We start from the raw sequence: 13,080 nt of genomic DNA on the forward strand, positions 1-13,080 counted from the left end.
TTCTGAACAAAAAAGTTAATGTGCTAATTTAACTCTTGAGGTCTGGTTTACTTTTTGTTTTCACTCGTAACTACCTGCAGGTGGGCAATCAAGTTTCAAATGTGAACACATAAAAACACTGAGAAGAAAGGCAGAGTTAAGATTGTGCAGCAATTATAACAAGCAAAAGAGTCCTACTATACATTTATCCTAAATGTTTGGTCTTCAAATACGAGTGGTACAAAGCATTTATTCTTTTAGCCTGTTTAAATTCTTTTGTTGGCAGAACACAATCTTCAATTCACAAGACACTCAACTATGGATAAACTGGGTTACATCTTGTTTGAATGAACACCATTTGGCTGCAGTTAAGTCTTTCCTCTTGCTCATACAATGCCAATCACATATGGTAAATCAAAATTGAAAGTAAAATGGGTTTTAAGTCTTAGAAAAACTATATGATGACGGCTTTGCCACAGTAAGTATTTACATTTAGCCTTAAATATATAAAACAAACGTATTTTCATGGAAAAGACATCTCGGAACAGCTCTGTCGTATATGCTACATACAAATGCATATTTATATTAAACTATATACACAGAGTAAGGATATACATATGTACATATGTATGCACTGCACAAGTTAAAAGAAGTTACAGGCTACACTAGTATAAAATATAAAGTTACCAGTAATTTTCATACCAGAGACAACACATACATAACAGAAGAATAAACACAGTAACCGCTGTGAAAGCAAAATTATGCTGAAGGAATATAATGTCTTGGCCAGTTATTGTAGTTTATGACAACTGCAGAATAGTACATTATTTGGTTGTTATTCAAAGAAATTTTTTTTTCTCAAAAATCCAGATGATCACTTTTGTCTACAAATTAAAGTAAGCTACACATGCAGGAATAACCAAGCCTGTTGGCAATGACTGTTACAGTCAGAGCATGAGTAGTCTTTGTATTCAAGTTAACAAACGGGGAGCTATTAAACAAATGAATTTTTCCCTGTACTGAGTCTCCTGTCACTCCAACTTAGCCATCATGCAGCGACAGGAGAACCCACAGAGACAACTCTGGCTACAAAGTTGTGTCATCCAAGCTAAGGTGACCTCCTAAATGCAGGAATGCTGTTAAGTATTATTGAGGATTACCAGGTGAGCAGGTTTCTGCAGAGCTGGCATTCAGCAGTGGCTCACAAGCTCAGATGCACAGAAGCTGATTGCATGCAGGCAGACACACCCACCACACCTCCTTCTGTCCCACAGCTCCCTCACACCTGCTCAGGTGCACTGCACATCCACCATCTCAGCACCTCGAGGGTCAGTCCTACCCACAATCCCATGCATCTCCGTTCCTTTACTTTCACTGCATTTTCCCATTTTCTCTTTTACGCTTGCTTGTTCTTATAACTTTTTCCCCAGCATAATTTTCCTCACAGTTTTAATGCACAGTGCTGCTTTTTGCTGAAAAGTCATTGCTGTTAAGTATTGGAAAAGAATGCTGAAAATGCTTCAGAGGTTTGTTATCCCTCCATCATTTGTGCATTAACCCTGAGCCTGGGAATTAACATATGAATCTTAGCAGCAGGTCAGAACATCCAACTGCCACTTATCTCATGCTTTTAAAACTTATCATATACAATTCATCCCTTTTTCCTTTGTTTTTTCTTATTCCTACTTTTTCTGCATCTTCCTCTCAATGTAAAACCATCTCTTGTCAGTGCAGGCTCCACCTATATTATCAGTTTCCTTCAACCTTACTCCCAGATACCATCAAACTGTGCAACTTCCCCATTTGCAAATGAAAAAGTGTGATTTCACTTACCTTTCAATATGAAGTGTACACTGTTCTGCCCCCTCCTTCAGTGTACACGACATGTTAAATGTTTTTCACTTTAATGGGTACAATGTGACAATGATTCTGTTTTATCTTTCCAGAAAAGGGCTAAATGCTGGGAGAGATATGTGTATTTACAGATAGACACAGCTGACCTGGCTATGAAAGTGAAAATAAGATTTAGCATTTCCATTATAAACTCATCCTTTTAATAACTTAGAACTAGGTTATATTTCTGGGTTTTTTTCAGTGTAAATAACTCTTGCTGTAAAAGTTCTATGGAAAGTATTCTCTCCTTCCTCAGTAAGTGTATGCATATGAGCACCACCAAAAAAGCCCACCTTTATTTTGCTTCCAAATTTATGATACACAAATATGTGTATGATTAGCAACTCTACACAACATGCACTGCTATGCTGAAAAGAGTAAAAAATTCAAAATAGGAAACAAAAAGAAGGCTTCCCAAAAGTAATCCAATCTTACAGGTTTTGAAATATATTTAATTATCAAAGCAAATCCTGATAGATGTTAATGTTACTTTAAATACAGTTGTTGACTATGTTTCAGAGAGGTCTTTCTCTAGACAAATGCAACAGTCCTTTCCAGTTCCAGAACTGGCTTAAGAAGGGAGGATAAAAAGAAGTTGTAGGATACTTCTCATATGTTATATGACTTTGACTAATTTTTAGATTAATTTTCAAGTATAAAGACACTACTACCCTGGAAGCTCACCTAAGAAACCAGAGCTGATTCACATTTTTTGGGTATCCAAGAAAATAGAACATTTTATCTTGATTCTCCCTATTAAAAATAAAGGTATGTGCCCAGGTTTCCTCCTCGTTACAAAACACGGGAACTGTGTAATGAGTTGACTAAGCAGAGCAGGCCAACATCCACTGCTAAATATCATGTCTCAAGAAATCTTCCTAGTGCAACTCTCAGTCCTGTCAGGAAAGGGACTTCTATTAGCATCTCTGTTGAAGTCAACAAGTTTTTGTTGCTTTTGGAAGCTGTGAAAACATCAGCTGGTGAATTGCCCTTTCCTTTCAAATTACTAAGGAAATTCAGGTCACTTGATTGGATGGGATCAACTGCAATAGCAAGCAGCCTCTCAACACACAGCTGGTTCAGGATGATCTACAGACATGTTTCCTTACACAATTACCCTTCCAAGCCCTGGAGAACCCTATACAAGCTGAAGGCCTGCAGTACAGGACTAAAAAAGAATCTGATGAAATCAAGCATCACCAATTTCCCACCTTGGGAATAATCATTGGGCCATACGGCACGTTACAGAAAAGGGCTAAAAAACCCCATCTGACCCAGCAGGCCTTTCCAATGTTACCTTCCTTACATGTTTGCAATACTGGCAGAATGCTGTTTGTTCAGCTGAGCAATGCACAATTTTGCAGCATCTCCCAGTTTTGGCAAGGTGACTGCAAGTACAGACACGGCCTCCACATCTCACAGCTTCACTGCTGCCCTTGGTAACATCAAAAGCTGACTAACTTTAGAAAGAGCACAAAGGCACGGAGTTTCCTGGCTTATGTGCAATCTTCCTAAAATCCAAGCAAGTGGAAGGTTTTCCTCAGAGCAACTCGAGCAACATCCAAGTCACAAAATCTTTTCTAGAGCTGGATTCTGATCTTTAAAATGCCTTCTCTATTATAGATCTGAATTCCCTCCCAGCACTAAAACCATGTTTAGTCTTTGAACACAGGGATGAACCTCTACTCAGAACAGCACTTCCTCTCTTCCCATGGAAATCCGGCAGACGCAGCAGCAGACTGTCTTAAGAAATGGGAAGAGGAAGAATGACAAACCTACATTACTCTGCAGTCTTTCCTCCTTCAAGAGGCACCACTGATTTCTACATGGCATTTAGCTGGAACTTGCTTTGTTCAAAGAAATTCCAAAAGAGAGCAATAATAGGCATACTGCTTGACCCTAATGTTCTGTCATGTTTTAAAGGAAAGGGGAGGAAGAGACAAACTCTTCTCCCCTACTTAAGCTTGTTAAGGCAAAGTCAGTGGAATCAGCAGAGACAACAGAAGACATCGTACTGTGGGTCTTCTTTGGGTTGTAATTTTGGCAATTCCCAATCAAGTTCAGGCTGCCTATTTGGAAGGGTGAGATGCATCTTGTAAAACCTTTCACTTGAAGGTCACTAGAAAGATGCAGTCCATTACAAAAGAATTCATGCAGTGTTGCTGCAGCAGCTGATTTACCTCTTCAAAAGCACCAGTGCCACCTTAATTGAAGGCTCTTGTTGAGGATATTATCCAGATTCAAGAACAGTGGGCAGAGAGAAATAGCTATACCCTGGGATCAGACACTTTTCCAAAATTGGGGCAGAGCAACTTGACCTAGAACCTAGAAAAACAACAGATTTACTACAAGCTGGAGGAGCTCCTCTTTGTTTCTAAGGCCTATGTATATTAGAAAAGCTGTAGTGCAACTATAAAGTCTGTTACTGTTATTACAAAGCTAATCGAGGCCTTTGGAGTTAACAGTAGCATTAGGGCACAAAATCAAACAGTGAAATGGAATAAAAGAGAGAAAATGCAGATTATTAGAAAAATAACAGTAATTGTCAAGCTTCAGAACACAACAGCCATAGCAAGAAGTTAGGAAAATTGCAACAGAAACCTTGCTGAGGAGTTTTAAAAGTTAAAAGTATTTAGTTTTGCACTTAGTGTGCCAGCATCCACTGTTTGCCTTAGTATCCATACTTTTTGTTTCAATGCTTGTATTTAAGATTTAGATCCTACTGAAGCGTGATAGTTTCTTACATTGCTCACTGTGTTATGAGTCTGTACAACTGAAAGAAATAACAGGTCGAGTAAAATATGCAATAATACTTAAAACAGATGTTGACGTAAATTCCAGTCAAAAGAAAATATTTGTTTCAATGTATGCACTTTCTTAGAGCTTATTTTTCTTATATTGTGCAACTACTGTATCTAAAAGCAGAGATTATTAAGAATTAATTTGTTTAAAAAACAGTAAGAACTGATTCTGTGAATGCATATCAATGAACTGAATGTCCTGACTTTTAAAAATTCTGCTGCTTCACAGACACAAAAAATCAGCAACTACATGGGGGAGAGAAGGAGAGACTATCAGATCTTTTATCTTACTCTCGATATAAATGTCTTTGTATTGATGCAGTCCAAAACATATAAACTGTTGAGCCAATTATGTACTATTTCAACAGGAAAAGAACACTCTTCAACCTTTGAAATACTATATATCAAAATATTAATTGGGCTCAGAGCTTCAAAACCAAGTCAGAGGGCTGGGGAAAAGTTGTTAGCTGCTTTTAAAGATTTTAATTTCAGCATTTGTATTTATTTTCCTACTGATACAATGTGACCAAGACGCTATTGTGTCCAGGAGAAATGTATCCTGTAGTCACAGGGCTGAAACAATCTGATACTTTTTAAGGTTACATATCTGGAGTATTACATCTATTCCAGGTTCACAGACTTACATGATTTTCTGTTGGAAATTTTCAGTGGCTGAATCTGCACTTCTGGTCTTCTTAGTGCAAATCTCCTATAAAATGGGAGGTGGTGGGGGAAAGACACAAATTCCTCAGTTTTCACTGTAAGTTTGGGATTTATAAACACTTAACATCATGAGACTACTGCAAAATATCCAGAAGATTTTATATGAAATTAACTTAAAACCATGCAATCTATTCACAATCTAAAAAAATTAAATCTACAGCTCCAAATTTTTGTAAGCTCTCCAAAACCTGCTGCAGTTCTTATTCCTGCATAGCACATCAGTTTGAATACAGATACTGATGTGCTATTTTCCATATGGTTTTTCTTTCAATCTGGATCGGTGTTATCCTATCAGTTTTTGTCATTATTAACTCTAGCCAGAGAAATAAGGAAATCCAAAGTATTTCAGCATGTTTCCAAGTTCAGTTGTCTTGCTGCAAATGCACGTTTATCATACCCATGTAATCTATGAGCATTACACATGCCAGCTATGCTAAGCTAACAACCTAGCAAATCAGTCCCTTCTCAAAAAAAATAATGAAATTATGATTCTCAGTAGCTCACCTCTCCTGGAAATGCTTTGAAGGGATCAAGCCTGCTCTGGGATTGGCATCACCTTCATGTTTGGCCTGCCACCAGGTTGCATCATCCTGGCTCATGATCTGAAGGATATCTCCTTTTCTGAAAGCAAGTCCAGCTTCTTTACAAGGAATTGCTTTATCCTCATTAGGATCATAGTCAAATAGGGCTCTGATAAACATCTGAAACAAACCATGTTTTATCTTTAGAATTAAAATATTAAATGGAATCCAAAGATATCTCCCTTTTCTGTTTCTACTGTTCAAAACCATTAAACTAAAACCATGTAAACATTTACTGCTGTAAAACATCCTTATGGATGTCTAACATTAGAAGTTCATACAGAGAACATTCAATTCATTGCTTCTGCAACCACCTCAATGGAGTAAAAGCTCTAAGGCAAGCAGGACTTTGCAGGTGCAGAGTGTGCCCACATGAGGAACACAAGAGAAGGTACTTTGGAACCAAGATGCTATCCAGTGTCTTCTGCCTAGTGGATGATGGAAGAAAAGAAGTACTTGGGAGCAAGCCAGGTCCTCGCAGAAGATGGAGGATTACCTATGTCAACTACACAGCTGTAGAGCTTGGGCTTAAGAACCATGTTACACCCACTCATAAATTCAGCTTTTGCCTAATGAATTGTACAGTGCTACACATTGTCACACTACAAAAATTGAGTCCAGAGGCATAAATCCCATTCTTGCTTCTGTCATCCAAGCAAACAATACATATCCTCAGCCTAACAGTTACTGAAATAGTTTTACTTACCTTGCCTTCCTTCATTGGTATTTCTTCCTTCACACTGGGTATAATTTTAAATGTAATTGCTCCTTGAGACTGAGCCTGGGGAACATTTGAAAAGAAAATGCACTGAGAATTTAAAAAGAAAACTTAAAAGATAAAGAAATTCAAGTGAATTTAAAAATACTCAAATATAATGAATCAATCCTCTCCCAAGCATGATCCACAGAGTTTGACAACTTCACTAAACCAAACTTTGCCTCACAAAAGCACTTGAAATGCTTGGCTTTATTTGCTTCATTGGTGGGCAGAGATGGACTGTTAAAAACTGAGGCCTGCATGGTTCAGAGGTCCCAGTTCTGCACTGAAGGTAGGGGAAAATGCTACAGCTAAAATGTATGCATATTAGAAGCAAGTGCTGGACTCCTGGCATAGTTTGGACATCCCTGGAAAAATTGAACTAACATTTCATTTTTCAAAATAAAAAAAGATAGAAAAATTCAAACAGGCTTGTGCCATATTTATCATAGAGAGCTATTGGGGGGGATTTATTCGCTTGGCAACTTTAGGAAACTAGAAAAGAAAAACATATTTGAATATATTACGTGTACTAAATGGAAAAAAAGCCCTCCACTATAAATCTTAAAACAAGTTAGCCATCATCAACCACCTCATCCATTCATCTTTCCTATATCCCACTTAAAGTGTGTCTGGCTGCATTTTACTTATTAACCACAATATATTCCCACTGCCTCAGTGACACTTTGCTATTGAAGGAAGTGCTAATCAGTTGGAGCCTCTGCTACTATTGCATGCAGCCGACAGGTTTCATAAAACTCGCCGAGTGCAACAGCCAGCCAACGATTTAAGCAAAATGGAAACAGGCCTGTCCACTACCAAGCGAGACATAACTCCTGCCGCATGGCTGCGCTCCCAGAGCTCACTGCTGGACAAGCAGCCGCCAAGTTCTTATTCCACCCGCCGTAGGACTGGAATCAATAATTTTGGTACTTTTGAAACAAGCTCTAACTAGCTTTTGATGTTTTTTACTGTACCTCAAAGAGGTAAATGGGGAAATTGTTCACACCTTTTCTCGAGGTACTGTGTTTCTAGATATTTTTAAATATTAATTTTTGCAGGAAAATATGGCTGTGTAGCAAACACGAAACCATATAATAAGTATGAATATCAGCAGGCTAACACTTGAAATGAATCATCTTGCTTACTGAACTGAAACTGTGAGACACTTACTCCATTCGGCAGGAAAGTAAGCTATTTATGTATGCAGAAATGCCTACAGCATGAATAAAAGAGTTGTCATGACCCTCATTAGTTTCTTTATGTAAAAATATTAAATATTTCCGAAAAAGTCTAAATTACTTAATTTGCAATAGTGTTTCCTAAGTCAGTAATGAGCCCCACTTTAGAGACTGTGCAGATCAGAGGAGCATAAACAGAATATATATAGCTATATAATGCAAATAAATGCCAAATAAAATCTCAATAAACCAGTTATATAGTCTATCTAGTATATGTATTAGGAATTAACTGTCACACGGAGTTTGAATTCAACAGATCATGGTGGGCCTTAAAAACTGTAGATTATACACTGAAATCTGCAACATTCTGCAACATATTTATAGCCATATTACTGTATTTAACTCTTCACAAGTAATCCATAATTGCATATATATGTAATGAGTAGGAAATCACTCTTCAGAAGAAGGTTTGTTAATGATGGCACTGGAAGAAAAGACATTATATTAGAATATGCTTTTTTTCCTAAGAAATAAAGTAGAAATCATAAGTCTAATTACTTTTTCTTCACTCTCCTAAATTAATTTTAAAATGTTTGGTATTTACCAGAATGTGTATTATTTCTTCAGGTTTTTTATCATCTACAGGAATACCATTGACTTCCCTCAGCTCATCACCAACATGAATAAGACCTACAGAAGAAAAAGAGGAGTTGTGAAACTGTAGCTATGTATTATACAAAACCTGCCATTAACATTCAGTTATACACTTTAAGCTCTAACTTAAAAGGAGGAATATATGGCAAATATAACAACAGCTACTGTCCTCCCAGGTAAGTTGGAGATGGTTGGTTTACTCACCTCCCTGTCTTTCTCCTAAAAATTAGTACCATTTTTCTACAACTTTTCTGGACTTTTATGCAGAAGTTTCAAAAATGTCTGTGCCAATTCTTTTTCTTCTCATTCTACCTTCTTACTGCTACACAGCTGCAAGTACTGCAAAGATCACTCAGCTGTGAGTGCTAAATTGTGGCACAAATGCTTGCTAATTTATCTATCTATCTATCTATCTATCTATCTATCTATCTATCTATCTATCTATCTATCTATCTATCTATCTATCTATCTATCTATCTAGATTTACTCCACTACCCCCTTTAAGAGTAAAACACAGTTGTCCTAGATTCTCTTCAGGGAAAGAGGCACTTAAGTGTATAGTTCAGGACTTCTTGCAGACACCGATCGTCCCAAACTAAACCATGGAAGTCAAGGATGTGCTGTTATTTTGAGAACTACCAGCTGAAACTCCAAGTGGATGTTCTAATATAAAATAATGCCAGCACCCTGAGCTTTTCCATCAGCAGGTTGTAACCTCAGCATATCCCATCACAGTGTGATTCTTGGGGTGTCTGGCACAGTGACAAGAGTTGGACTCGATGACCCTGATGGGTCCCTTCCAACTCAGCACATTCTATGATTTCCAAGTGGACGTCTTCAACTGGAACAAACCATCTTAAAAATCCCACTGTATCTGCTAACTCAAAGACACCTCATTGCAACTGAACTGGGGAAAAAATCAGCGCGAATACCAGTATTAAAATATCATTTTGCAAAAGTGTCCAGAGCCAAAATACTTCTGTTTCTGATAGTATTTAATTGATGTATTTAATTTCTACCAAATATGCCATTTTATCTCATCTTATTCAGATGAGCAGCAACACCTTACCACTTCTGTCTGCAGCTCCTCCACGCATTATCCTGGCCACCACAATTGCACCAGTTTGTTCATCCCTTTTAATAGTAGCTCCCTTGGGTAAAAAAAGAAAAAAAAAAGGTTGTAAAAAGTTGACATTGTGTTAGTAAGTGAATAAGCCAGGAATGATACTTGCTCATGACAAGAACATACAAAATATGTTGCTTTATAACTATCCTCTTAAAATGTGCCTTCTTTTCCATTCAGAAGTAACACATGCATTCTGTGAGTTCACAGCTTTAAAAAAAAAAAAAGGAAAAATGGTGGAAAAAGTTTGCTTTTCAACTTAATGTGAAGTGCAGTGTACCTTACTTGAGTCTGCTGCTAAAATTGTATTAAACTACTGCTGAAAATTGATAAATAGTTGTTCCTACATTAAAATAGGCCACATTACAAACTATGGTACATAAAATGTATCTGTGTTCATAATTGTTGCACTTTATGGTCAGAACTGTCTGTGCAGCCACTGATCATCATTTTGCTTTACAATGTTATCAATAAATGAACATGAATTTGAGAAATGCCCCTGTATGTTGGGGCTCACCTGGAACACTCACAGGACAGAAATGCAGAGGAGGGGAACATTTCCGGAATTAGTCATGACTGTTTTCATGCATTACACAAACACAGTGCAAGGCATTGAGGTAAAAGAACATTGTGTAGTTAAAGTAGGTACTGTTCTATATTTGTTTAGATTAAACATGAATATCGTGTTTATTACTTCTTCAATTTTTAAGTCTTTTAGGAACATAAAGCTGAAAAATGTACAAATGAATAACAGGGTTGAGATTTCTCTAGTTAACAATTTTACTGACTGCAAATAAATTTGTTTCCCTTTCCCTCTCCATCAAAGATGGAAATATAGCACGAGTCATTAAGACAAAAAAGGGGAGATCAATTTATACTTTTTATATGCAAGTTGCATTTATTGCTAATAGACAAAAATTAAAACAGTCATCATATAATATTCACTCCAGCTGAAACTTCAACAGTAATCAGCACTCCACAGCAAAACTGACATGCTGTATTTGTGCACTTCATTTTATCTTACATTTATTAGTATAAAATTCTATCCATAGGCAAAGTAATTTTGCAAATTGCCAGCCTTAATTGTATGTATTGTTTATTATGTAATTATATCAGTAAGCATTTGTTTGCACTACAGTTTCAAATTAGTGTGAGAGTTTCAAAAACACAGATTTAGCTGCAGCTAATCTCACTTCAAAAACTCATGATCAGACTTCTGTGCAAGAAGAATTGCATATCATTAAGAATATATTAAACAAATGTATTTTTATAATTTATAAATTGCACATTAACAATTCTACCTTATAGCTCAATATTAAGTTCTGACTTTGCAGCAACAGCTACTGATTTGAAGTTTATTACTAATATCTGAAAAGTTCTATCCATTTAAAAGTAAAAGGTTTTTTTTTTTCTGAATATATCTATCAAAAAGAAATTAGGATGTTAGAGGCAAATATAAATACAGGGCATTTCCATTACATTATCCATATAAAACAGAGGCTCTCCTAACTAATGAGGGAAAAGCCTTGATCAGAAAGGCTTTATGCCTTTTACCCAGAAGTCAACACCAATAAATGCCATCAAATGCCAAAGGCAAGTGATGACTGACAGCCTGAAGTGGTTCTTCACTTCACCAGCCTTTTTAGACAGACCCTAGGAAAAAAAACTCGGTGCAATTGAAGCCCACAGGATTGACCCAGACAGCATCTGGAAGTAACAATAAGGCTCTTGTCCAAGTGGAACAGTCACTTCATGCTCCATGTGATTATCAGTACTGGCACAAAATTAATTTTCCTAGCACAGATTAACTGATCTGAAAGATAGCCCAGCAAAGATAACAGCTAAATTGGAATTTTCAAACAAAGGACAAAATCAAGTTCAAAATTAAAAGGAAATTATTTAACCTGAGTTTGTTCACTATCAGTAACTCCTCTATGGCAAACCCAAAGTGAATGGGCAGGTCCATGAAAAGCACTGTTTTGAGTTTATGCATTTCACTGCACCTATAGTACCCAAATTAAAAAGGAGGTTCCTAAAATTCCACTTCCCTCCCAATTTAGCACTCTTAAAAAGAAATCATCGAACACAAATGGATTTTTTTTTTGAAAACCTGAAGAGTTGATTTTCTGAAAAAGCAGCTTCTCTTGTGCTGCTGCCAGCCCTGCTTAAACTATGAGGTACATATAATCTGGCAAGAAATTCTCCTTATAAGATGTTCAGCTCCAGTACTCTCAGTTACATGTGCAGTGCAGCTCCTCATTTAGAGCTTTAAAAATGGAAGAAGGTTAGACTGGACCTTGAGAGCTGGAAAATATTTTCAGTGTTGTGAGCCAAAAGTGTAAGTTACCCTAAATGAGACATATACAGATGTAATAGCATAGCTCAGTTTAAAATACTTTTAAAGAGAAAAATAAGGAGTTTGGGAGCCATATGGTGATCAGACTGAGAAAATGCTTAAAGGTATGCCATGCAAAAGCACTAAAAATAATACAAGCTCCTTCAGCAAGGCTCTCTCACTGTTTTTTGGTCGCCCTTTTTTTTCCCCATTTTTAGTGTAGTACCACTGATTGGTAAGCATTGCTCAGGGTTTCACAGATGTGAGCTTTATTAGTTCATCCATTTATCTGCTGGTTCCAGAAGATAAACATTGTAAGTCTCTATTTTTAAAGAAGGAAATATTAGCCTGTAAAATAAATTACTAATAAGAGAATGTGAAAATATTTGAAAATTTGAAAATATTTCATCAGTAATATCATTGCACACCTTCCTGTTAAGCAAAAGCATGTGCAGATGTTGAATGCAAGTACTTCAATAAGCCTTATTTTAATTCATTCTCTATTGAAAGTGCAAATATCAGTTACCTAGCTTACAGAGTTATTTAAAAGTTGATGCCCACTTACATGTAGACTAAAGTTGACCCTACACCCAAATCAATCCCACCTAAAAAACAGTTGGCTTCATTTGCTAATGAGAACTGAGCTACAGGGACTAAGTGAAAGGCAAGTGAAAGCTGTAGAATCTGCACAGCTAGAACATGTAAATGAGTCTTTTAAATCACCACAATTCATTTCACCCAAGTTCAGCTATGGAAATCAGTTATGTGGTCCAAGATAGGTGTCCAAGCTACTCCTGTACTTGATGAAAACTGATAGGCAGCTCTGGAGAATGAATCATCCTTTCATTAAGTCAGGCACCTCAAATAGATGGCATGGTCCATTCTCTGGAGCTGCCTATTTTTCTCTTAACTAAAGACATGGAATGGCATAGAGGTTAGTTTCCAAATGGATAGATTTATGTGAAATTAATCTGCCTGATGAAGGAGCAACCATCTTACTGTGAAGAAGCATCCTATTCAGAATAACAGTTGGAACAAACTTGGAATATCATT

The 13,080-nt window shown here is 36.8% G+C and overlaps 1 protein-coding gene across 6 annotated transcripts in view; it reads right to left on the reverse strand.

Moving 5' to 3' along the window:
- MPP7 (membrane palmitoylated protein 7) overlaps positions 1-13,080 on the reverse strand; it is a 142,812-nt gene that overhangs the window by 25,808 nt on the left and 103,924 nt on the right. For all 6 annotated transcript variants that reach the window (XM_008930068.2, XM_018075641.1, XM_018075640.1 and 3 more), the window contains exons 7-11: positions 9,639-9,720; positions 8,520-8,605; positions 6,684-6,758; positions 5,901-6,097; positions 5,318-5,382 (exon numbers count right to left, since the gene is read on the reverse strand). In XM_008930068.2, coding sequence (XP_008928316.2) covers positions 5,318-5,382; positions 5,901-6,097; positions 6,684-6,758; positions 8,520-8,605; positions 9,639-9,720 — 505 coding nt within the window. The remainder of the gene's footprint in view (positions 1-5,317; positions 5,383-5,900; positions 6,098-6,683; positions 6,759-8,519; positions 8,606-9,638; positions 9,721-13,080) is intronic.

This window comes from Manacus vitellinus, unplaced genomic scaffold (genome assembly GCF_001715985.3).
Source record: "Manacus vitellinus isolate BGI_N305 unplaced genomic scaffold, ASM171598v3 scaffold_3_pilon, whole genome shotgun sequence".
Taxonomy (NCBI): Eukaryota; Metazoa; Chordata; class Aves; order Passeriformes; family Pipridae; genus Manacus; species Manacus vitellinus.